Source organism: Lipotes vexillifer, unplaced genomic scaffold, assembly GCF_000442215.2.
Source record: "Lipotes vexillifer unplaced genomic scaffold, Lipotes_vexillifer_v1.1 scaffold555, whole genome shotgun sequence".
NCBI lineage: Eukaryota > Metazoa > Chordata > Mammalia > Artiodactyla > Lipotidae > Lipotes > Lipotes vexillifer.
The window spans coordinates 717,663-742,614 of record NW_006772693.1 but is presented as its reverse complement, the minus strand read 5'-3'; the positions used below and the strand labels follow the sequence as shown (position 1 = coordinate 742,614).

The following is a 24,952-nucleotide window of genomic DNA, read 5'->3' as shown; positions in this document are numbered from 1 at the left end:
TTCCCTTTAGGAAAAATAGAAATGAAGGTACATATGCACACAAAATTTTGCCTCATTTGTTTGCTGACATTTATTTTCCATCATTGCAACCATTGCCATGAAGAACATGACCATGGTTCTGAAGAGCATCACAGACACCATCGTGGAATGACAGAATCGGAGTCAAGCAAATTTTCAGTGCTGGATGCTGAAAATGAAAAAAAATATTATATTGAAAAACTTTTTGATCGTTATGGTGAAAATGGAAGATTATCCTTTTTTGGTCTGGAGAAACTTTTAACAAACTTGGGCCTTGGAGAGATAAAAGTAGTTGAGATTAATCATGAGGATCTTGGCCACGATCATGTTTCTCACTTAGATATTTTGGCAGTTCAAGAGGGAAAGCATTTTCACTCACATAACCACCAGCATTCCCATAGTCATTTAAATTCAGAAAATCAAACTGTGACCAGTGTATCAACAAAAAGAAGCCATAAGTGTGATCCAGAGAAAGAGACAATTGAAGTATCTGTCAAATCTGATGATAAACATATGCATGACCATAATCATCGCTTATGTCATCACCATTGTTTGCGTCATCACCTTGATCATAACACTACTCGCCATTTTCCTAATGATTCCATTATTCACAGTGAGCATGGGGAGCCTAGCCATGAACCTTCTACAGAGACCAATAAAACACAGGAACAATCTGAAAGTAAGCTACTGAAAGGAAAGAAGAAGAGAAAAGGGAAGAAAAGTAATGAAAATTCTGAGGTTATTACACCAGGTTTTCCCCCTAACCATGATCAGGGTGAACAGTACGAGCATAATCGGGTCCACAAACCTGATCGTGTACATAACCCAGGTCATTTTCATGTACGTCTTCCAGAACATAATGGTCATGATCCTGGTCACGGACACCAAGATCTTGATCCTGATAATGAAGGTGAACTTCGACATACTAGAAAGCGAGAAGCCCCGCATGTTAAAAAAAGTGCAATTTATTCAGCTGCTAGTCACAAAGATCATAATGAAGATGACCGGCAACATGAGGTAAGCAGAACAAGATGGTTGCTCCGTAATTCTCAGATGATTGTGGAGCATTTTTAGGTAAAAAGAGAAGTAACAGAGGAGTAGTCAACCATATTCAAACTTATTTCCAGTTACGGAATCAAAATCAGATTAAAGATTTTTATCTGCATTTTCACTTGCATTGTTTGTTCTCAAATTCGGGTTCCTTCAATTCCTAAATGTTTAAAGGTTGTTAGAAAATATATTCCTTATTTTTGTTCCTTATTTTACTCTCTTGCTTAAGACTTGTTTTGACTCCCCAAATTAGTTTACATGTTGTTACTGTTAGCTGGTTTCTAGATATTTGAAAATTGAAGACTTTTTTTTGTTCAAACTTTTCCTGGGAAGTTCCTAGACAGTTTTTTTCATAATTGTTAACATTAACTATAGAGTGGTTCCCAGTTACTGATCTAGCTACAAAGTCAGGTATTTTGCACATGTGGTAGGTTTGTTTTCTCTGTCACTTTATCATAGGACCTCCTTGCTCATATTAGTCTTTTCTCATGCTTTCAACAGATGTACAGTGAATGCAAAAAGATATAATAATGGGAAACTCCAATAGTAATGGGATGGTTTTGTTTTTCTTTTAAATTTTCATGCTCTTTTGAATTCTTTCACATTTGATTGGTTCCTTCTTGATTTTTAAAAAAACTATTCACCTTAAAAACATTTTTGTTTCATTAAAAGTGTATCAACACCCTTATGTATTCTTATATTTAGCCCTCATTAAAGTTTTAAAAAATTGTTGAATTTGTTTATTGTTCGGATGTAGAAAAAGCAGCACCATCTAATGTGGAAAATGACCTCAACCTTTGTTGTTTCTGTCTCTTATTATGGAATTGTGTTTTACATCTAAGTAAATACCTTTGTTTATTTACTGGACAAATCATTAGATATTTGGTTTTTAGCAAATTTTAAAATCTTAGTGTACTTTTAAAGAAATATATTAATTTGTTACTATGGGTAATATCCTAGAGTCTTGTTGATAATAACTAGACATTATCAATAATGTTTACTTTTTGTATTCTACTTGTGGGGTCTGGATCATCAGACTTGTTATTTTGTATCCTCATAGGCCTGATGCATACTGAGGATTTTTTCAAGATTTCTGGAAATATTCTATGCATTGGATAGGGTAGTAGTATCTCATGTAAAGGCCTGAAAAAAATCATTTTTTTGTTTGTATGTTTTGATTCTGTTTTTTGTACCATAGATAAAATAAGCAAGCATGCAACCAGAGTGCATATGTGTGAAAAAGAGGTAGTGCCATCTCCTTTGCCTCAATTTTAGATATTTGTTTTTACTATATGATGGGTCTAGAATTTTTTGTTACTTGTTTTCTTCTTTGTTTTGTTATATTTTGTACTTAAAGTACCAGTGGATAAAGCTGCCTTTTTTTAATCCCCCAGTTTTAGCATTGGGATAGAATTCCCCTATATGATATTCTTTTGGGGTACCTTAGTGAACATGTCTATATCCTTGTATATTTTAATATAAAGTTGTTAAAGAACTCTTAAGTCTGTTTAACACTGTTTCACAAATAAGAATCTTGAGCGATTGATGATTGCACTTTGACTAGGGAAGTGATTTTTTTCCTCACCCCTTAAGGATCTTGGGAATATAGTTCTAAGTCATTCTTATTGATGGCAGAAAGTCATCATCTTTTATATGTTGCAGTCGAAAATGGTTCAAATCTATTAAAAGTTTTGGATAATCAAGTTGAATGTATTCCTATCATAAATTCCTGTCAAAAATCATTCTTTGTAATAGGTATCTATATATTGCAGATTATTTTCAAATAATATTTAGAATATATTTTACTATATAATATTTTCTTTTTCTGCATAATCTTCTTAAAATACTCTTACTTAATTTGTTTTATCAATTTCCTTGCAGTGTTTGAATGTCACTCAGTTGTTAAAATACTATGGTCATCGGGCCAATTCTCCAATCTCACCTGATCTATTTACGTACCTTTGCCCTGCTTTGTTATATCAAATCGACAGCAGACTTTGTATTGAGCATTTCGACAAACTTTTAGTTGAAGATTTAAATAAAGATAAAAATCTGGTTCCTGAAGATAAGGCAAATATAGGGGCATCAGGTAAGAAAGATTTAAGTTCTTTCTCCTCAAAAAAGTCTCTGTACTTATTTTTTATTTTAATGTAATTGAATGAGGAAGTAATTCCAAATGATTGCTTTCCTTTTGGTGACTTTCAGTATGTTTTAATCATGTTTAGGTTTGTGTGTTTAGAAAAGACTGGGGGGAGACAAGGAGGCACAATACAGTTTACTAATGTCTTCTGGCACTACAGAGGAATGTTTTGCTACAGACAGAGAACTAATAGATTAGAAAGGAAATACAGGTTTGTCATAAATAGATTCTTCTTGATGGGCAAATGTTAATAAGGGGACCCCTAATTAAAGTTATATCATGTTATAATTACTTAACATTTAGCAGGGTGAGGGGCTCTAGTGAAAAGATTAAGTTCCTGAGGAAGTGAAAAGGGAAGCCAGTGTGGTCAAACTCTAGGAATGTCTCAGAAATGCCAGTGGTTGGCACATGAACTTCATCATGGGCACTTCTAGAGAGTAAAACCAAATGGGTAAAACCAAAACTATTTTTAAACTTCTCTCTAGGCTCTTTTTCATCATATCCAGTTGGCTAGATTGCTCCACCTTGATGTTTACAGATACCTCCCACCTAATATTTCTGGAACTTCTACTCCACAAGAAGTTCGTACCTCTTAAAGAATCCCAAATGCCATTCCAATTCATTCTTTTGATAAAATCTGAAAATCTTTGATTTTTTTTCCCTCTTATGGTTTTAATTTTCATTTCCTATTTCCCCTTGTATAATCAGTTGTCAAGTCCAGTTGAGTCTTAAATGTCTTCCAACTGTATCCACTCTGTCATAACTTTAGTTTAGATCCTCCTTGGTTCTTTCCTGAATTGTTGAAATGCCTTCATAACCTTCCCTGCCTGTGTTTTTGTCCCCTTTGTATGTCATGCTTAGCATTTAAGCTAGATTTATCTTTCTAAAATGCAAAGGAGGTACTCTGACATAGATTTTTCCTTTTAGTGATAGCCAGCATTTATTTACTACGTATGTTTTCCTTTTATTTATTAACAAACATGTATTGCAGGCACTGTTCTAAACTCAGTTCACTTACTCCTCACAACAGTCTTATGAGGTGGAGAATGTTACCCTCATAACTTTCCCAGGGTCTCAGAACTAGTGAGTGATAGTGGTCAGATTCAGTCCTGGGAAGTTTAACCATTTTGATATCCATGTTCTAAGTGTTTTACATGCTTTTTTTTTTTCCTTTTTAGTAAATTTTAATAATAATTATTGAATTATTTTGTGAGGGAGCTATTGTATGATTCTTGTTTTTACAGATAAGGAAGCTGAAGTATAGAAAATTTAGTAACTTGCCCACAATTCCCAGACCTAATAAATGATAAAAACCCACCATGTCTGAGGTTTGTCTGATAAATGTTCTGGGCAATCACTGTGCTATTATTTTCCAAATTTAGCTAATTCTGGTATCACCTTTATGATTTTTGCCACATATTGTTACACTAATATTTTTCATTAGATCTCTATATTTTTCTTTACATTTTTTGTATTGTAAGCAGTAATAGCTATGAGAACATGGATTTGATGTGATGTGCTAGTTATACTTTTTTCCTCATATATTTTAGAATACTGCATTATGCTATGTTGTTCAAAGTTCAGAGTGTTGTTTTTTCTCCCAATCATGCTTTCCAGAATATGATCCATGCCTACCTACCTTTCCATCTTTGTCCTCCACCATTTGTTTCTTCCCTCTTAGCTCTAATCATAACAAACTCATGGTAATAGATTATGCTGGTTTACCTTCATGCCTCTGTGCCTTTTCACATTGTAAACCTCTCTACTTGGCTGACTACTATGATTCCTCAAAGATTCAGCTCAAGGATTAGTCTCTCTGGGATAACTTAATGACCATCCTAGGCTTAATTAAGTCCCCTACCTTGAGACTCTCTGGATATTTCCTTCATGGCACAGAGTTCATAATTGGATTAGTTACGTTTTTGTTTGACTTTAGTTGCTTAAAGGAAGTGACTGGGTCTTTCATCTCAGCATCCCTAGTGCCTAAGATAAAGGGTACTTTGGACAAAAAGTAAGCACTCATATATTGATTAAATGAATAAATTGCTTAATATTAGTCTATAAACTTTCAGTTCTAACCTAGGAAGAACACTTGTAAGCCAGCCTAGTGTACTTTGATAATACAGTGTTCTCACTCAGAATGAGTTGTATTTCAGGAACTTCATCATTTGCAAAATCATGATGAGTGCAGTTCTGGTTGAAATGCCCAAGATATAGTGGTGGTATTACATAGTAATTAAAGTGACTAAATTGATGTGTATGAATATGAGCTGAAAACAGAATTCCGATAAAATAGATGAAAGATTGAAAGAGCAGCATTTAAATTTTTTTCATAGTGAAGCAATAAGGTAGACATGTTTAAGAATATCAGATTCTAGTATGAGTTTTATATGAGATAGAGACATTCCTTAAAGCTTAAAAGAGTACACATAAAAAGAAATGCTCTCAATACATAACTAAGTCTCCTAGGTTCCTGCCTATTCTTGGTTAATTTCTTTGCAATAGGAGAATGACTTCAGAATAGATAAATTAATCATAATAGCCTATATTTATTGGAACCTTACCGTGTGCTATTTTAAACACTTTTACAAGAGTTATTTAATTTAATTTGTTACACCCATGAGATAGGCACTTTTATTTACTTCTCTTTGCTGAGGAAAGGAGACTTTGAGAAGTAACATGCCCAAGGTCACATAGCTGCCAGGCAGCAGAGCTGTGATAGGAACTAGAGTATTCTCCATCTAAAACCTGTAATGTAACCACTATGCTGTTCTCCTATGCTGTGCTCTACTGCTTCCTGCAGAAAAGGTTCTTAAGTGTGCTTTGCTAAAATGTAAATGACAGGGAGATAAGGAGAGTGTTAGTGACAGGGAGATAAGGAGAGTGTTAGTGATTTGACAGATAATGCAGACATAGACAGGAAACTGGTAGAGGTAAATATTGATATAAGTAAGTATTACTATAAGTGTAGATTAGTCATTAAAAAGAAAACAACCCGAGAATAGTCTTCTAGTTAGACAAGCTGGGTTCAGTCTGTTAAGATCTGGAAAGGCAGAGAAAAGTGATTTCACATGCTAGACTTGAATAATGATCTTTGGATAGACAAAATGTGTCCTCTTTGTGGCTTCATGCTCATTGATCTTTGTAGATGAGTAAACACCTTGAGAGCCACAGTTTCTCTCAGGTGCTTATAAATTCTCCCTGGCAGGAACAAAAGGGGAAGCTAGGTCTAAGATTATTTAACTTATTAAAAAATAAAATACATTTGTTCTTTACGGGGAAAAATGGAGACTGACAAGATTGTGGCATCTGGAGTTAAAACTAATAGCCTTTTCTGTTTTTACGGTTTCTTTAAAAAACTCTAGTTCTTTGTTTTCTCATCAGCTGTGGGTTATGACTTAGAGTTGTCTATGTTGTAATAATGTAATAATACATAATCTATATATTTTAACAAGGCTGTTGACAGATGCTTGACTATAGTAATGTTGAAAATTACAGTTTATTAAATATGAAAAGCCTTAGAGGAAATTGTACTTGCTTTGAAAACGAATACTTTACTAATAGTGAATATTGATTAGTTTGCAGGTGGTTATTAACATTCTCAGAAATGAAGCTTGAATTAATTATGTCCTGATAGATGTTAATAATTGTTAGAGAGAATGCTCTGCTAGTAATTATTTTCAATGACTGCTGCACCATTAAACAAGGTTAACTTGTTCTGTATAAATCTCCCATAGTGACACAGCTACTACCTCATTAACTATTCAGAGACTGCTGTAAACCAAATATGCTATATATACTGTGTATGGTAGGAATCGTTTGTTTCACAAGATTGGCTCATTTAGTCATAGAGTTGACCCTAGCTTAATTATCAAGGGGAGCTGTGAATAGGCTGCTCAGCATTTTCTGCCAATTAAAATGCTGAAACAGTGTAGAAAACTGCCATCTTGCACATGCTTTGAACCAAGTTAATTAGAAAGTTTCCACAGATGAGCGCTTCTTTTTAGAAGAGTGCATTTTCTCTCTAGATAATGAGAAAGGGAGTTGGTGAATAACTTAGCTTGAAGACCTTTAACGTTTTAAGAGACGTAATTTGCAGAATAAGTGAAGCTTATTTCAGACATTTAGCATTTTTTATTGCATATGGTATCTTGGGTACAAATAAAGAAAACATTTGCTAGTTGTACTTAATAGTTTGCATAGTGTTAGGTTGGTATAAGTTTTATGAGATTCCTTTTATTGTTCATTGTTTATCGTTGTTATTTTGCTTTTTTATGGCTTTATACCAAATTGTGATCGAAAAAACACAATACTTTGGTTGAAAATCAGAAAAATTTTATTACCTGAGTTGCCTTTTTTCTACACCTAAGAAATTATGATAGAGTTTATGTGAGCTTTAAATGTGTATGTTATTAATTTGAAAAATAAGTACATACTTAAATAGCATGGGAAGGTATTTCAAGTACAATAAATTCAAAACAACTTTACTTCTCATAGTTCAAAGAAATCATAATTTTCCTTGAAGAAAATTTAAGTTAGGAGAATGACTACTCCTTAAATTTTTAGTGCTAGAAAGCTAAAATTACTGTTAAAAATTAATAACAAGTCAGTATAAGAAAACGTATCTGTAATAACATATACTTATGGAATAATAGGGCTGTTTTGCTAATGAAACAGTTGTGATGGAATAGTTGTAATCTATACAAAATATCTAGAAAATTTCTGATTTATCTGAAATGGTATTTCTTCTTATTTTTATGTTTAATTATACTTATTTTTCTTGTAAATCCTCTTTTATGTGAAGCCATCTCCCTGGGGGTAAATACATAAATGGTAAATAAATCACTTGGCCAAGAATTCTCTGAAAATACTTTGAGTTACTGGAGAAAACAGTGGATTCAGGAAGGACTTTGGGTTTGGTTTTTTTTTTTTTTTTTTTTTTGCAGTACACGGGCCTCTCACTGTTGTGGCCTCTCCCGTTGCGGAGCACAGGCTCCCGACGCGCAGGCTCAGCAGCCATGGCTCATGGGCCCGGCCACTCCGCGGCACGTGGGATCTTCCCAGACCGGGGCACGAACCCATGTCCCCTGCATCGGCAGGCGGACTCTTAACCACTGTGCCACCAGGGAAGCCCGGGTTTAGTTTTGACTTTGCCATTTTAGCTAGCTGTTTAACTATTTTTTATTATGGTAAAATATATATAACATAAAGTTTGCTGTCTTAACCATTGAAGTGTACAAATTAGTGGCATCTATTACATTCACAATGTTGTGCAACCATCACACTACTTGTAAAACTTTTTTTACCCACCACCCCAGAAAGAAACTGTGTAACCATTAAGCAATAGCTCATTTCCCCCCTACCCCCAGCCCCTGGTAACCTCTAATCTTTTTGTCTCTATGAATTTGACTCTTCTAGATAGTTAATATAAGTGGAATCATACAGTGTTTGTCTTTTCTGTCTCTTCTTTATTTTGAAATACTCAACATAATGTTTTTAAGGTTCACCTATGTTGTAGCATGTATCAAAACTTCATTCCTTTTTGTGGCTGAATACTAGTCCATTGCATGTATATACCACATTTCATTAAACCATTCATTCATTGATGGATGCTTGGCTATTGTGAATAATGCTGTAATGAACAAGGCATACAAGTATCTGAGTTTCTGCTTTCAGTTCTTTGGGGTATAGACCTAGGAGTGGAACTCCTGGGTCATATGGTGATTCTGTTTAGCTTTTTGAGGAACTACCAGATCTTTTCTACAGTGGCTGCACTATTTTATGTTCCCACTAGCAACGTAAGACGTTCCAGTTTCTCCACATCTTTGCCAATGTGTTTTTCTTTTTTCTTTTTTTCAAAGCCATCCTAGTAGGTGTGAAGTGGTAATGTTTAGCATTTAACATCTCTTTGCCTAAATATACAAATACAAATCTCTAAAGTAAAAGGACATTGGACACATTGGGGTCTGCTAAATTGTGTTCCTCAGGATACTGGCTTATTGTGCTATATTAATAGGTTCCATGATCAAGTAAGTTAGAAAAATACTGCATATTATTTCCCCCTTGCAGAAATTCACATTGCTCATTAAACTGTTAGAGGCTCTGAGGGGACTTGTTTAATCCAGAATTACCAAGTCTTTTTGATTATTAAAATTCTCTCCTCACTCCCCTTGGAATGCCACCTATCTCACAGAATTAGATGAGCAGTTTGAGAAATGCTACTGTAGATTATTAAAGTTCTTTCTAGCTATACAATATGACAATAGCTAGTTTGTTGCCAGTTCAAATAGCTACAAGTAAGCAAGGAATTTAAAAAATTCTTTATAAAGGGGCAGAATAATTGGCCTCTTTGAAATTTTTTTTTTTTTTTTTTTTTTTTTGCAGTACACGGGCCGGTCACTGTTGTGGCCTCTCCCGTTGTGGAGCACAGGCTCCGGATGCACAGGCTCAGCGGCCATGGCTCACGGGCCCAGCCGCTCCACGGCATGTGGGATCTTCCCGGACTGGGGCACGAACCCGTGTCCCCTGCATCAGCAGGCAGACTCTCAACCACTGCACCACCAGGGAAGCCCTGAAAATATTTTTTATAATTTCCAACTTTGTCAATCAAGGCAGCATATTCACAGAGGAGTAATTAAACTCAATATATTATAATAGTCTCAGTTGTGCTCTCTATATTTTATGTATAAAAAATGTTACTGAAGGTTATAGGATCCTTTTTAGTTCTAGAATTTATTTTGTAAAATCAATTTGAAAAATCTTTCGAAGGTAGCAAGCATATTATATATATTTCCTCTAGTTGGAAGAATGAGAAAACTCTTTTCATAGAATACCCTTGGGAGTGTTCTTTTCTCTTCAACTTTTCGGAAGAGTTTGAGAAAGATCGGTATAAGTTCTTCTTTGTATGTTGGGTAGAATTCGCCTGTGAAGCTGTCTGGTCCTGGACTTTTGTGGGAGTTTTTAAATTGCAGATTCTATTTCAGTTCTAGTGATCAGTCTGTTCAAATTATCTGTTTCTTCTTGATTCAGTTTTGGTGGGCTGTATTTTTCTAGAAACTTGTCCGTTTCTTCTGGGTTGTCGAATTTGTTGTCATGTAATTGTTCATAGTATTCCCTTACAGTTTTTTTGTATTTCTGCAGTATCAATTTTTACGTTTCCTTTTTCATTTCTTATTTTGTTTGAGTTGTCTTTCTTTTCTTCTTGGTGAGCTTGGCCAGTGGTTTGTCCATCTTGTTTATCCTTTCAGAGAACCAGCCCTTGGTTTTATTGACTTTTTCTCTTGTTTTTTTAATCTCTATTTTATTTATTTTCTCTCTGATCTTGATTATTTCTTTCCTTCTGCTGACTTTAGGTTTTGTTTGTTCTTTGTTTTCTAATTCTTTTAAGTGGTAGGGTAGGTTGTTTATTTGAGAGTTTTCTTGAGGAAGGCCTGTATTGCTATTAATATCCCTCTTTTGCTCCATAGATTTTGTATGGTGATGTTTTCATTATCATTTATTCAGGGTATTTTTTAATTTTCTCTTTGATTTCATCATTAATACATTGGTTTTTTAGTAGCATGTTGTTTAGTCTCCATGTAATTGTTTTTTTTCTCATTTCTTTTTCTGTGGTTAATTTCTGGTTTCATGCCATTGTGGTCAGAAAAGATGCTTGGGATAATTTCTGTACTCTTAAATTTGTTGAGGCTTGTTTTGTGCCCTAGTATGTGGTCAGTCCTAGAGAATGTGCCATGTGCTCTTGAAAAGAATGTGTATTCTGGGTTTTTTGGATGTAATGTCCTGAAAATAGCAAGTCTAACTGCTCTATCGTATCATTTAGTATTTCTGTTGCTCTATTGATTCTCTGTCTGGAAGATCTGTTTATTGATGTGAGTGGGGTTTTAAAGTATCCTACTATTATTGTATTCCTGTCAGTTTCTCCTTTTATGTCTATTAGTATTTGTTTCATTTATGTGAGTTCTCCTATATTAGGTGCATATATGTTGATGAGTGTAAAATCCTTTTCTTGTATTGATCTTCTTCTTGTATTATCATTATATAGTGTCCTCCTTTATCTTTCTTTATGGTCTTTGTTTTAAAGTCTATTTTGTCTGATACAAGTATTGCAACCCCTGCTTTCTTGTCATTTCCATTTGCATGAAATATCTTTTTCTATTCCCTCACTTTCAATCTGTGTGTGTCCTTTGCACTAAAATGGGTCTCTTGTAGGCAGCATATTGTAGGCTCTTGTTTTTTTATCCATTCTGCCACTGTGTTTTTTGATTGGTGCATTTAGTCCATTGACATTTAAGGTAATTATTGATAGATATGTATTTATTGCCATTTTAAGCCTTGTTTTCCTGTGGATCTTATATTTCTTTTTTGTCCCTTTCATTGTCTTTTTGTTTTTCCTTTTGTGACGTGATTATTTTCTTCTATATTATACTTATGTTCTCTTTTTTTTTGTAAATCTATTATATGTTTTTGAAATAACCAGTTTCTTAACAATCATTTTATTGTATAACCAATAAAGAAAAAACATTTCTATTAAGTATTTTTTAAAAATGTGAGTGAGTGTGTGTGTGTGTATGTATATATATATATATATTAACTCATTTTGGAGGGGCAGCTGTCTAAGCTCAATGTAATATCACTTGATTGAACAACTCCACATGGCATAATTCACATTGTATTCTAAGTAAATGACATTCACCCAAAAATACAATGAGAATGGTGCTCTTGAAGTTGGCCAGTACTATGACCTTGGGTTGATTCATGTAAGGCTTTTGGCTTTGTGGGATTGTGATGTTTTCTTGTATTCTCTGAGTTTCAGATGTCAGATAATCACAAGTACTAGTGATTTTCTAATCATAAAGTGGGCTTCTCTTTTTCAGACATTTCTTTTAGTTTACAGATTTGCTTTCTCAGGAGGATAATAAGGAGATACAATTACCAGCACTGATTCATGAGAAATTGTACCTGGGAGAGTATAATATGTGACATATACCCATTTGTACACATATGAACTCATATACCCTTTCACACAGACCTTCCCTCAGCTACACGTGTAAGCACTTGGCTGATTTAATTTGTTCAATCTGCCAGTGCTTGTTCTTCAGTTATACTGTATTTAGCTCACTTGTCAGCATATTGGCAAATTGATTTTCACTGAATTCGATTTTGGTTGATTTGTCATTTGGTAACTTGAGTTTTGACTAATTGACCAGAAGCCATTTGAGATTGTAAATCATCGTAGAACACTGCAAAATGTTTATGGCTTCATAGACTCTTGGACTTTTCTTCACATTCAGGATACCCTGAGCCAGAAGTTTATATGATGAGAATTTTATAAAGGAAATACTTGCTTAGAATAATGTTCATTTTTAGGTATAATTTGTATGATTAGGGAACAGAATCACATTTTCTCTCAACTCTTTAATGATTAAACTTGGTAAATATGCTTATAAGAATATATGTTGGTATAATAGGGTCTTAAATTTCATAATCTAATAAGCACAAATTTAAAAATATGTTTGTAATGCTAATATTTTACTACTTTGCTCAATTGTATTGTATAATTTGTTAATCATCTCACATGTCTACTGCATCAAATTAATAGTGTTCCCTTATATTAAAATTTAGAAATTTAATATTTATTGCAAATGTCTTAATAGGAAAATCTGGAAGTGAATGCATATATATTCCCCGGTGCAGAATATAATGTAACCCTAGGGAAAAGAGTAAATCGAGTTAACAAGATTTACCCAACTAGATTTTGGCTAATACAGATTTTAATTTAGCAGCTTATATGAATTTTCTTGGACATTGGGACATAGAAATAAAATTAATACTTTTATTGGGTAATTTTGGTGAATAATGCCAGTGCATTTTTGGTGAAAACAATTCTGATTAATAAAAATTTCTAATAATTATGAAGAGTTAATTAAATTTGTTTATTTTATCTAGTGTACTTGGGGGTCTTGTCTGTAGTTTTGTCAATCCTCATCCATACATATTTACATTAGTGTGTATATACAGTTATTTTTTTCTACCTCAGAGTATCTTGGAATATGAATTGCTGGGTTTTCAGTATCTTTGTGCTGTTTTTCTTTAAGTTCTTGATTGAGGTTGCTTTTGGATTGGCCTTTTTTGAGATATATTGCTTCTAGATTGGATTATTGCCAAACTAAGGAAAAATGTATTTGGGGAGGGAGAGTTGTTTATTAATATAGGAGATGTTTTATCTTCAGGTTGATGTTTTCATTATTAGCCTTGGTGTTTCCCATTTAGTTATTGTCAGTACCTTTTGTCACTCCCTTTTTAATTTTTTTCCCCACTAGTGTGATTGGAGCTAGAGAGCTGCAGTAGTTTTGACAAACCTTTTTTGGTTTAGTTGGCCAGTAGCTTTATTGGTTCTCTGCCTTCATGTATACCTATGGCCACTTTTTTCCAACTTATTCCCTCAGGCTCTCCCACTCACTGATTTTATTGTTCCAGTCTGTATATGGGGCGCACACAAAGTAACCTGGTCATCATTATTAAGTCAATCTTTAAACCTTATTTGACCTTATATACTTTTCTTTATACAGCAGGGTTTTTTACCTCAGTTCCCTGTGCCTGTAGTCGTATTCATAGTTCGGGGAATCTCCTTCTTATTCTTTGGGTCCACTAACCAAGTTGTTGGCTTTATAATGAATCTTTCCCTGACCTTGGTCCTTTGGGAGTTGAGTTCCTGTTCCTTTATTGCCCCCAAATCCTTAAAAAGGATTGAAGGCACTGTATTCAATCTCTGGCTGTATTTCAGTGTTTCAGGCCTTTTAGATTCCCAATGTTTCTATCGTAGTAATTATCTGTTACATATAGTATAAACCACAGAGCTTCCATTAGTAATAGATGACCTACTGTTTCATTCTGAGCTAATTTAGCTAACAAGAATTAGCTGTAGTGTTAATGTTATTGGATACTGTGACTAAAATGTCCAATGGATAAACAGTTTTATTGATAAAGTTTAGCATTTAGCAGGTCAATTAAAGTTTTATTTATTTTTTTAACCTATCCTTACTTCTCTTTGTCTTTGGAAATTTTAAGTTATCTGGATGAAGAAATGCATTTTTCCATTATTCAATTATCACAAGACTTGACATAAAATCTTTCAGCAGATTTATAGTCCTTTTAGATTGATTAGAAAAAAATCATTTTAGATTAAACATTTTCAAAATTATCACTCTTCAGTGAAATTTCCTATACATAAATATTAAAATAAACATTTTAAACTTAAAACATTTCCATTTTATTTTAGGCCATTAATAGAAAGTAATTTCTCATTTTAAGTGAAGATGCCTCACCCCCTGAACCACTGGCATTTATTTCTGATAATCTCATCTGCTTATGAATAGCCTAGATAAAGCAATGTACACAGAATTCCACCTGTTTTTCACAAGTCATATTATGAAAACATTTCTCCTGTGTTCTGATCTGGTTAAAATTATATAGTGAAATAAAAAAAGTATTAAATTGTACAGAAAGCTGAATTGGAGGAAAGGGAGTTTGGAGCTGGGTATGGAAGAAAGATGATACCAAGGGAAATAGGACTGAATTATCCTTTGTAAAAATAAGAAATGAAATACAGTGAGGCTACCAGTAATAAGCTTTTTTTGTGTCTTATCTGAGTATATTTATATTTTGGGCTGATAAGTTTCTTAAACTTTGTTATTGGAAAGATTTCCATAGATTATGCTGCATTAGATACTTGGCTTCCTTTAATGCTCACAGGAGAGTTTTATAATTATAGTCTCTAAATAAACAGTTTAAGGCTGTACCTTAAGACATCGGTAAAATTTTATTTAAGTCTAGGTAGTATAAGTGAACCACAGCCTTAAGTCATTTTCAGTTCCTGTTTCTAATAAGGTGGACCACTGAAGATAACTATTTATAACTTGGTCTTAGTTTAATTCTTTTTTTAAGCATTCAAGTTGGTTATATAGTTGTTTGTTTTGTTTGTTTTTAAACACAGTAGTGCCAAAATATAAAGTTTTCTTAAAAAGCATAGTCTAGGTAAGGTAATCAGTCTTCCATGACTCATTTATCTTATGTTTTTTCTTCTTTGGAGCTTTTTTGTTTTATATTGTCATACTAATGTTGACCATTACTTTCTTCCTACAGCGTGGATTTGTGGTATCATTTCTATCACTGTTATTAGCCTGCTTTCCTTGCTAGGAGTGATCTTGGTTCCCATCATTAACCAAGGATGCTTCAAATTTCTTCTCACATTCCTTGTTGCACTAGCTGTAGGAACAATGAGTGGAGATGCCCTTCTTCATCTACTGCCCCATGTAAGAAATCTTTTAAATCTTTTTAAGAAGTAAAAATATTTCAGCTAAAAGGATCCTTCATTTGCAAGCTGTAGCATACTAATCTAGTATTTCTGTTGTTTTATTTGCTTATAGGATGAAGTATTTTTTTCCATTTGTACAGTTTTAAATTAAGCAATATTAAAATAGATTGAATCATTAGATTTTAAAACAGCAACAAAAAACTGGTAGTGTCAGTTTTATCTTAACCTGTCACAATGTATACATATCAAATCACCACAATGTACACTTTAACTGTCTTACAATTTTATGTCAGTTATACCTCAGTAAAACTGAAATTTAAAAAATGCTCTATTAGCAGTTCTGAAAGTGAATACTTGGACATCAATGAGTGTTTTATCTTTTTATCTTTATGGTATATCAAGAAAGCCATTAGAAGAAATGTATAAGGGGTTTTATGATGATTGTACACATAGCCAGTGCTCCACAGGCATCTTTATTTGAGCAGGAATAGGCAGACATACTCAGTTAACAATTTTAGGCATTTAGCTCTTTACCCATGGGGCCATTTATCTTTTCACCTGGTGTACCACTTGTGTTCTTCCATTTGGGAACACTTCTAATGATATGATCATAAGCCCACACTCCTAGTACCTTTACCTTGCTTATTAACCTTTTAAAATCTGTCACCAGTTAAGAGTGTTTGAGCCAGTATTACTGTCTTTCCTTCAAATTACGAAAACAACAGGGCTTTTTTCTTTTCCAAATGTAAAATTATAGGTTTGAATATTTTTTTATGTTCTCATCACCTCCCTTCAGGAGTATTTGGGAGACAGAATTGTATTTCTGTGTTGTGTGCACCTCTTCTCGCCTTCTGCACTCCTGGTTGAGAATTCCAGGTCTAGTATCTAGAACAATGCATGGCATTGCCTTTAAAAAAAATTAATGTTAAGGCCGTGAATATGCATTTTTTGTTGTTGATTTATTATATATTATTTATTTATTTCTCCCTTATTGCAACCCTTTGCCTGCCCTTTCTACCAGCCACCAGGCATAGCAATAGTCTGTTTCAGAACTGGGCCTAATAAGTTAGAACAGTTGAAGTGCAAACAATGTTTAAGTGCTATTTAACTTTTTTTTTCTTAAGAAGTGTTAATTAAATGAAGCTATTACCTTTTGTAATGGTCGTATCTTCTTTGAGAGGTTTAGAAACCTCTTCTGTTGACCACTAGCAAATAGGGAAGGAATTCAAACAAATGTTACAAGGAGGGAAAATACTGAAGACCAGTTCTCTAACTCTTACATTCTCTTAAGATAAAGATTTAAAATATAGAAAATTAAACACATGTTTAAGTATATTCTTTTGTTCATGTTCAGCAGTATATGCAGAGATAACATCTCATCACTTCTTTGAAATAATTTATAAAAGAAAAATATTTTAAAAATATAATCAGCTTAAGAGAAGGTTAAATTACTGAATATTAACTCATATATCTGGAACATGTTCACTTCAGTTTATGAAGGACCCATCATTACCTCTTATCTTACTGCTGGTTTGATTCTTTCACTGTAGGATGTATCTTAAACCTGATAGGCATTTGAGTTTTTGGTCTTTGTTTTAGAGTTACCATGAAATGTAGTACTTTCCAGGCCACTGAGGATAGCAAAATTAAATGGAAGACTACTTATATTCAATTGAGATAATAGGGGATATTTTTTCTGGAGATTATATTCTCAAAATAGCACTTAAATTACTTGTTTAGAAGTTTTTCTTATTCTTATTAACAGTCTCAGGGTGGACATGATCACAGTCATCAACATGCACATGGGCATGGACATTCTCATGGACACGAATCTAAGAAGTTTCTAGAAGAATATGATGCTGTATTGAAAGGACTTGTTGCTCTAGGAGGCATTTACGTACTATTTATCATTGAACATTGCATTAGAATGTTTAAGCACTACAAACAGCAAAGGGTAAGTGTTTTTTAATTGTTTATTTTATTTTCTGAGGTAAAACTCAAAAACCATTGTTTTGGGGCCTTCTGTTTTTTCTTAATCATGGTGTTGGTGTGTATTAAATATCGTTTAATAGATTATCTTCAGAGGAAAAACTGACTTTGATCTTTGCCATTTTTTTGTCATTACGTTTGTTTTGGCATTTATAATCAAGATATAGGAGTCTCAGTTTCAGTTAATTTTGTGTTGCTTCTTATCTAATTGATTTAAATAGTCTGAAAATAGTTATTGGCCAATTTATTCTTATTAAAAATGCAAAAATGTATAAATAGAAGCAAGTCTCATTGGTCTTCGTAGATAATATTTTCAAGTATAGGGGGCTTTCATTGCCATATCTTTTAATGAAAATGTTTTCGCACAACACGTTTCTTTACCAGAAATGCCTTGCCAATGGTGTAAGCACTAGAGGTATGAAGAATTTAGATTCAGGGGGCCTTGTAGGAAGAAAACATAATGAAATGAAGGAAATGGTGATTCATCTCAAGAGTGACAAACACTTTGGAGAGGTGATGCTTGGACTATTGAACTGTCTTTCATGTCACATTTATTAGAATAAGATAAATACCTAAAAGAATTTTTTCCCCAAGAAAGTAAGTTCAGGTATTACCATTCACTGTGATTTACACTCCTCCCTGTTCACATTGGTTCACATCTGTCTCTAAGGCTCTGTCTTGAATACATCTCTCACTTAACATGTTTGTGATATTAGTGCTGATTGTCTTCAGTATATTCTGTTTAGGTAAGGAAATCCAGAGGACACTTTTAGAAAGCGTTCCACAGTAAAGAGTTAGAAAATTTTTATATTTTGTTAGTTAACTACAAATATTCAAAAAAATATTCTTCAAGAACACTGGATAGTCATTATCATAATATATACAGCCCACTCTTATGATAAAACTTTAATGCTGTTTTTATGGATATATTCTTGTTTGTGTATGTATGTGTTTTGTATATATCCCCTTGGGACAAAATATGGTATTCAGGGAGAGTGATTCTAGTTCTTACCCAGCCACAAACTAGCTCTGAAACTATGACTCATTCATCATGATTACCACTTGCTATCTAAATGCATGGGAAATAAATCCTACTTCTCATCTGTATTTTCATTTCATATTCCGAGTAGTGTATTTAATTTTAATGGCCGTATTTTAGTCAGGGCATCATATTTAATTGCTTCCAAAGGAGGGTTGATCAAGATGGTGCGCTCAGTGAAATTTTATCTGAGGAATGCTCAAAGGAACTGGGAAGGATCAACTTAGAGAAACGTGAAAGAGATCTAACAGCATTTGGTTTGGGAAGGGCCATGTGGAAGGTCATGTGGATAGGTGAACAATTGACGGTGGTGGGAGGGATGCCAAGGTGAGATTGGCTGGAGGGAAATGAGTCAGTGAAGGAGATTACTGCAGAATAATTTAGAAGAGAGGTGCAGAGGGCTTGAATCATGGCATAAGGAATTGGGAAGAGGAGATGATTAAGAGAATTATTTAAATGAGGGAATCAATAAGAAAACATTGATTAGATAAAGAATTTAAAGTCCATCTCTGTGAATACCAAATTTAGAACACAAATACAAATTGCAAAGTATATAAAGAAGTTTTGGAATTACTGTGAAGCCCTAATTTTCTTCGATTGTGTGTACCTACTAACACTGAAGCAGCAAATATGAAGTATTTAATGTGTACAAAATATTAGGGACTGTATACAGATAAGTATAAAATATAGTGCTTCAAGAGATAGTCCTTCAAAATAAAGAGGTTTTATATTTTTTATAATTTAACCTTGATCTCATTTTGAACCTAGACTTACTGGAAAAATTAAACACATTTGTTTTTATAAAGTAAAGTAATATAGGAGAATAGAGTCCCCAAAATATGGCAGGCTTTTGGAAATTTGAAATTGTGGAAAGTAAAAAACTGAAAGTAACACCATTTGCAGAGGGGTACTCTAAATGCAATAGTGAGGAATTCATCAAGTACATCAAAGAAAGGAGTCTAGGGAGATAAATAAGTACATCTCCTTTATAATAAATAGGACAATAAGTAACTAAGATGAAAAAGTATATAGCATTTTCTGAAGAAAGGGAATTAGTGATACTTGAATAGAACAGACATTTGACCGTCTGTATAGAAGAATTGGAAGGAAGCTTTCAGAACATAAGTTAAATAATACACCAGATGCTGACTAGTTCAGCAAGTTGCGGCTTTGAGGGTAATGATTTGGCAAGTTTTTAGTAAAATGGACAATCAGAACCAAAGCAATTAAACAAAATCCCAGCTGATGTTTTCCTTTCTATGTCTGTCTCATTGACTTTTGTACTGTTGTTTGCTCCTCCTTCCTCTTTTTTTTTTTTTCTTCTTTAACTCATGTTAAAACTGCTGTTTCTTTTCTTCTCTTTAGGATGTCTCCATATTATTTTCTTTTGAACATTTTCTATTCCCCCAGTTCCTGTTTTCTATTGCTATGAAGCAGAACAACCCCAAAAATAGCTTGTAACAACAACTTATTAATTCTTTTAATTTTGTCAGGAATTTAGGCAGGATTCAGCTGGGCAGTTCTTTTGCTCCACTTGACATCAGCTAGAGTGATTCACTCAAACTCTGCTAATCTGGGTTGGCTAGGGCAGTGCAGAGCTGGAAGGGTCCAAGAATGCCTCACTCTGTGTCTGCATCTTGGTACTCCTCCACATGGCCTCTCTTCAGAGTCTAGACTGAGCTTCTTCATAGCATAATGGCCAGACTCCCTGAGCGAAAGCAAAAGGGGCCAGTCTTCTTTCAGACTAGGCCAGAACTGGCACAGCATCACTTCTGTTGTATTCTGTTGGTCAAAGCAAGTCAAAAGGCCTGCTAAAATTTAGGGGCAAGGAAAAGACTCCACCTCCTTATGGGTGGAGAAGAATGCTTGCACAGGGAGGGAAGAAATTGATGATGGCCATCTTTGGAGACTCTGCTGCACATTCAACTAGCCACAAGAAGCCTACTTATGCAGCGGTTAGAAGACTTAAACATCTGAAACATAGCTCACAGCTTATAAGCAAAACCAACAAGGAAATGCTCTGCCAGTCAGTAAGGATCTTCCAGAGAACTTGATTTTTACTTTCATACTGTTCTAACATACTTGATTATTTGCTTTTTTAAATGAACATTGATTAAAAGTAGAAATTTGTAAGTTGGAAGAGTTGTTAGTGATAGACTGATGAGAAGAAACCAGACTATTAAGAGAGAATATAGGAAAATCCAAACTTAAACAATGAATTACAATAATTAGAATTTATTAGTAGAGGACAGGTTAAATGAGAAAGAAAACTTGTCTTGATTGCATAGCTGTTAAGTCAGTTACTGATAGGTCATTTTCATACATCACCTCATTTAATCCTTATAAGAATCTCATTTTCATATTATAGATGAGTATTTTTAGGTTTAATAAATTTAACAAACTTCTCTTAAGTCTCATAGAGGTAAACTGTAAATTTAGGATTTTAAGTCAAGCTTGACTCTATTACGTCACATATGGAGAAAAGTGAGATTGTGTTAAACACAGAATGAAATTGAAAGGATTAAGCTTTCGTTTTTTGGAACTTCCCATTCCCACACACTATTAAATGAGAGCAATATTACATATATTTCACATATTTCATTCAGGTTGCATATAATAATATAGTACTATGTACCCTGTTCTTAACTTGAAAGTATGTGAATTGGACCTTTTAGTCGAGTATTTGAAAAAAAATAACATGCAAATTTAGTTGGATTTTTCATCTGGTAGACCCTTTGATTAACTTCTAAAAAATTTTTCTCCTTTTCTAAATAATTTATAAAATTACCACCATTTATCCCCATAGATGTTAACAAGTGAATACTGTTGCTAATTGTGGCTGTAGATTCAATGCTAATACCAGATGTTTTTTTCAGGGGAAACAGAAATGGTTTATGAAGCAAAACACAGAAGAATCAGCTATTGGAAGGAAGCTTTCAGATCATAAGTTAAATAATACACCAGATGCTGACTGGCTTCAGCTCAAGCCTCTTGCCGGTAGACAATAGTTCTGACTAAAGGGAAACCTTTAAAAATTGAAACATTACTTCTAAACTGTGCCTGAGTTGTTTGAAATTTCTTGTCTTTGTTGCTTCTCTAATACTAGTTTCTTTTATTTCCTTACATATATCTTAACTGATTTTGTTAGTGTTTTGGTTATTTTCAGTGTTATTTATACTGGAATGTGGGACCAATTAATTATATTACAGGGCAAGGAACACGTTGCACTTTTTACTTTACACAAGAAAAAAATGAAATAAACAGAACGGCTTTGGATTAGTGTTTTATTTCTTGGTAATGCAAAAATCTCGGTGCCCTCCATATGTGATTGTTTTCATGTGAGAAAAGGAGAATTGGTCTTTGTACTTAAAGGAGAGTGGTCCCTGTACTTAAAATCTCTGCTCATCCATTCATCTGTTGTGATTCATGATAGATGTAATGAGGTAGCTTACAATTTTCCGGGAAATAATATTTAAACATAATTTTTCCCGTTTGTGAACTTGTGTTTCCCCTGAGTGTACTAAGGATTTTCTGCAGAAAAGGGGGAGCCTAGACGTTAACTGTAGACTCTGCCCCAAAATACAATTTGGAAAGCATTAGAATCTTTGTCACATAATAAATAGCTTTTGTAAACTAGGTGAGAGGACAACCTTAATTAAAAAAAGAAAAAAGTATCAGTGTTACCACTTGTATGGGTTTTTGAGCTTCATTCTAGTAATGATCTAGAATTGATCATGGTCAGATAGGTAGAGCACTACAGGATGCAAGTGATTTACATTTTGTCTTTGTTTTTTAAATGATAAGAGAAGGTTAGAGTGTGTAAACTTTGTTCTCTGAAAAATTATGGGCATATTTTGTTACCCTGTGAATGCTACAGTAACTTTCCACCCTTTTATTTTCATCAATTGTTGAGGATGTGTGCCTTAAGTTTCACAGTATCTTCATGCATGCCAATTTATGTCCTCACTTCACCTGCTATTTCAGTTCCCTTCCATTTACTTCATCTGGTTCATCTTTTGGACTCTCAAAACCCCAGTTTGTTTTGTGTGTGTGCACATGTGTATTTACTTATTTATTAGTTTGATTTGTTTTTTTATATTATTTAGGAATTTTAAAGACATTCACTTAGGAAATGTTCATTACACTGCTATTTTGCCTGGGTTTATATTAAGCAAATATGCATTCATTTACTTGCTGATAAAGCATATCCTTTGCCATTATAAATATAGGGACTGATGACTCGGTTGTTTCTGAAGATCGACTTAATGAAACTGAACTGACAGATTTAGAAGGCCAACAAGAATCCCCTCCTAAAAATTATCTGTGTATAGAAGAGGAGAAAATCATGGCCCATTCTCAAAGTGATGGATTACATGCCATTCATGAGCATGATCTCCATGCTGCTGCACATAACCACCATGACGAGAGTAAAACTGTGCTGAGGAAGCATAATCATCAGTGGCACCACAAACATTCTCATCATTCACACGGTCCCTGTCATTCCGGATCAGATCTGAAAGAAACAGGAATAGCTAATATCGCTTGGATGGTGATCATGGGGGATGGCATCCACAACTTCAGTGATGGGTTAGCAATTGGTAAGTAGGCTTGAAACGGGTTATAATTTGTTATTTAAGACCATTTTCCTTCTTCTACCGTTTTAGTACTGTCTTGGAGCTTAACAAATATGTTATTATATATTATTCTGTCATTTGGCTTTTCCAAAGGCTATGTTAGTGTTTTTGATAAGTTTATTTGGGGGCATAAAGGTATAATTTCAGTGGGTTTTTCTTTGAACATATAAACAAATTCCACAGTGTACTTCTTTGATACCTTGATTTCTTACTGAAGACGTAGTTACCATATTGAAAAAGCTACCTTAACATATTTTCAGTACATTTATATGTCTCTGTTTGAGAACAAATGAATTTCAATCTTGGGTTTAAAAATTCTTTTACATTTGAAAAAGTGAAGAAAAATTTTACAATAGTAAAAATCCATTATATCAAATTCAAACATCATATTAGAATCTTGATAATATATACTGATGTTACCAGTTTAGGAGAACATTAAATGTTATCAGTACATAATTTTCTCTGAGATCCAGACTCTATTAAATAATCATTCAGAAGTAGGCCTTGGTTTCTTTCAAAAGAGACCATATTTTTGAAGCCACAGTGGCTGTCAGTGTTAAAGAGTAAAGAATTTTACTAGTAGAATCAGACGCATCTGTATCTCTGATTTCAGTATTCAGGACCATCAGACAAATAATAATTTATGCCATTTATGCTCTAGACCTAGAAAAGTTTGGATAAGGATACTGGGCATTTAAATATCTATAAATATTAGTATGCGAAAGCAAGTGCAATTATAGACTCATATGACTTAAGATTGAGGGTTTCACACTACCAGTCAGGGACTGAAACACTAAAAACTGTTACTACTCCGAAGCTATTACTGAATTAGAAGGTTATACAAATAGAGAATTTAATTCAATAGGGAATGTTTATTTCATTGAGTAGCTCTTTCTCTGGTTGTCACATACCTATTGCACTTCACTCACTGTATATTCAAAAGCTATAGTGTGTGAGATTACTGAGTCACTCATACATTATGAAATTAATTTAGATAGGCAAAAGAGAATGCAGCTGTCATTATGAATGAAAATAGAAAAACGCTTCCCTGGATTACTGAGTCACTCATACATTATGAAATTAATTTAGATAGGCAAAAGAGAATGCAGCTGTCATTATGAATGAAAATAGAAAAACAGGGCTTCCCTGGTGGCGCAGTGGTTGAGGGTCCGCCTGCCGATGCAGGGGACCCGGGTTCGTGCCCCGGTCTGGGAAGATCCCACATGCCGTGGAGCGGCTGGGCCCGTGAGCCATGGCCGCTGAGCCTGTGCCTCCGGAGCCTGTGCTCCGCAATGGGAGAGGCCACAACAGTGAGAGGCCCGCGTACGGCAAAAAAAATAAAAATAAAAACAAAAGATCAGTAAATGTTACTTGAATTTTTTCCTCCCCTCCACCCTCCCACCTCAGGAGCAGCTTTCAGTGCTGGATTGACGGGCGGAATCAGTACTTCTATAGCTGTCTTCTGTCATGAACTGCCACATGAATTAGGTAACACGACCTTAAAATTTTTACCAGATTTCATGAAATGCAAGACTTAATCTAAATGCATCTAAATTTTAGAGATGTTAAAGCATAAAAAATGGCTGATGGCAAGTATACAGTATCATCATTCTCTTGTTTATTGTATAATTTTTGTTAATGTGCTTCTAAAAAATGTGTATTGTTTTATATGTATTTTTATTTTATGTAAACAATATTATGTTATAGCCCACTCTGTTTCTTATCTTATTTACTAATCATTACGTTTTTAAACTCCAAGCAGGTTACCA

The 24,952-nt window shown here is 34.0% G+C and overlaps 1 protein-coding gene across 2 annotated transcripts in view; it reads left to right on the top strand.

Annotated features, from left to right (window-relative positions):
* The window catches only part of SLC39A10 (solute carrier family 39 member 10), a 67,445-nt gene that overhangs the window by 26,088 nt on the left and 16,405 nt on the right, over positions 1–24,952 (top strand). Inside the window, exons 2-9 of one of the 2 annotated variants that reach the window (XM_007447820.1) lie at positions 11–27; positions 872–1,035; positions 2,950–3,157; positions 15,350–15,519; positions 17,287–17,475; positions 21,426–21,546; positions 22,779–23,147; positions 24,591–24,671. In XM_007447820.1, the coding sequence (XP_007447882.1) occupies positions 15,484–15,519; positions 17,287–17,475; positions 21,426–21,546; positions 22,779–23,147; positions 24,591–24,671 (796 nt within the window). In that variant the 5' untranslated portion in view covers positions 11–27; positions 872–1,035; positions 2,950–3,157; positions 15,350–15,483. Of the gene's footprint in view, positions 1–10; positions 1,036–2,949; positions 3,158–15,349; positions 15,520–17,286; positions 17,476–21,425; positions 21,547–22,778; positions 23,148–24,590; positions 24,672–24,952 lie in introns of both variants that reach the window. The other variant, XM_007447819.1, reaches the window with a different exon arrangement.